Source organism: Hibiscus syriacus, unplaced genomic scaffold (genome assembly GCF_006381635.1).
Source record: "Hibiscus syriacus cultivar Baekdansim isolate YM2019G1 unplaced genomic scaffold, ASM638163v2 tig00110163_pilon, whole genome shotgun sequence".
Lineage (NCBI taxonomy): Eukaryota > Viridiplantae > Streptophyta > Magnoliopsida > Malvales > Malvaceae > Hibiscus > Hibiscus syriacus.
Window position 1 is genome coordinate 1,676,889 of NW_024062610.1, and position 1,715 is coordinate 1,678,603.

Sequence of the window (1,715 nt, forward strand, 5' to 3'; positions counted from 1 at the left end):
AGAAAAAGAAGCAGGGGAGGGGGGTTTAACTGCCACATCAGCGGAAACAGCGGAGTTAATTGCCACATCATAAAAAAACTAACGGAAGTTAACGACCTTAGTGAAAATAAACTAAAAGTTCAATGACGATATTACAAGTTTTAAAAGTTGAGTGATCAAAATACTAACACTTTAAAAGTTTAAAGACTATTTATATTCTTTACCCTAATTTAAAGTATAAATCGATTTTAGTGGATGTCTCATTCATAGAAGCAAGTTGTGATGTAATGGAACTATTAAAATGGCTAAAGTCTATCCAATAATGATCATAATTTATTTAGAACAGAGTAAAGAAAACAGGTGGGACTCGAAATGATAACGATAAAGCAAGTACTGCTCAAATCACAAAAAGAAAGGTAGAGAAACATGTCCTTTCTTACATATGAATTGTACTAAAAGCATGGGAAACTTATATGAAATATACAAATACATACAGCAATTTAAGAAACACACAAGTTCATCACCATTCTTCTTTTAACTTGAGATTCAAGCCTCCTCCTTTTTTGTCACTTCATCAGCGTTGGGGTGGTAACCAGGAAGCTTTTCCTTGATTTTCTCCAAAATTCCCTTCTTTTCCTTTGCGTCGCCTTCATGATGAGGCTCAGCTGCTGCTGGAGGTGGGCTACTCACCTCTTCAGCTTTCTTATGTTGTCCAGGGAGCTTCTCTTTGATCTTCTCAAGGAGCCCTTTCTTTTCAGGCGTGTCTGGCTGAACCACTGGTTCATCATACTTTTCGACCGGGACTACTGTGTCCTCTTCTTTGTTTTCCTCTTCGATCTTCTCCTTCTTCTTTTTCTTCTTCCTCTTCTCTCCTCCTTCACCTTCTTCTTCGTCGCTCGACTGCGTGTTTCAGACAAACAGATTAAATGTTAGGAATAATTAAAGTATGATCCGCAAATGGAAACTTGTTAATGTTCTTACAGAACTGGAGCTGCTATCTGCTCGGTGAAGCTTCTCCAGGAGACCATGCTTCTTCTTCTCCTCTCCCTCTTCCTCTGCCTTCGTTTCTTCAATCTTAACCTTGTCAAACTCAGTCACGATCACCTCCTCTTGGGGCTTCTCCTTTTCTTTCTTCCCCATGAAATCGAACAACCCTCGGTCCTTGGACTCAACTGTTTCTTCACCGGCGACGCTGCTCTCGACCTCAGGGGCCTTGTTGGTATGTTCCTCTGCCATTTTTTGCGAATCAAGAAGCACTAAAATCAAATATGATCAAAGCTAGCTAGTGCTGCGCTGCACTTCTTTAGAGTTGGCTACTGAGTAGTGATTGGCGGATTTTGGGAAATGGGGAGCTGGGATTTTATAGCATCCAAAGCCTCCTCATTCGCAACGCGGACCAGACGCGATTTAGAAAAATGAGACATCCAAAATTAACGGAAGCTAACGGGCTAGCTAATCGAGCGCAAATCATGCATTGATATAAGTAAAATAAAAAATTTGAAACATATACTCTCCAAACATAATTTTGCACACGTGTCAAATAAAACAATCGATTGTTGTAGTCGTTTATAAGCTAGCGCTGGTGGAAATTAACAGTCAAAAGACTGGAAAAAAGAAGACAGTCTGTACTACAAGTCATGCGAGCATGGGACCAATCCAAATTGACACGTGGAAGAATAATGTGGAGGGCGGCTTTGGCCTGCAAAGGTCGGTGTAGGGACCCAGACAGAGATACG

At 40.7% G+C, this 1,715-nt stretch overlaps 1 protein-coding gene across 1 annotated transcript; it reads right to left on the reverse strand.

Annotated features, from left to right (window-relative positions):
- Positions 1-292: 292 nt before the first annotated feature.
- On the reverse strand, positions 293-1,312 carry LOC120216718 (phosphoprotein ECPP44-like). The gene is made up of 3 exons (XM_039214066.1): positions 961-1,312; positions 550-879; positions 293-511 (listed from the first exon to the last, which is right to left on the reverse strand). Exons 1-3 carry the CDS (start codon positions 1,213-1,215, stop codon positions 500-502), a joined length of 597 nt encoding a protein of 198 aa, XP_039069997.1. The 5' UTR covers positions 1,216-1,312; the 3' UTR covers positions 293-499.
- Positions 1,313-1,715: the final 403 nt, after the last annotated feature.

Coding starts and splice junctions, on each gene's coding strand:
- LOC120216718 (XM_039214066.1), bottom strand. CDS start 1,215: ATGGCAGAGGAACATACCAACAAGGCCCCTGAGGTCGAGAGCAGCGTC. Junction 880..960: donor CAGATAGCAGCTCCAGTTCT/GTAAGAACATTA, acceptor TGAAACACGCAG/TCGAGCGACGAAGAAGAAGG.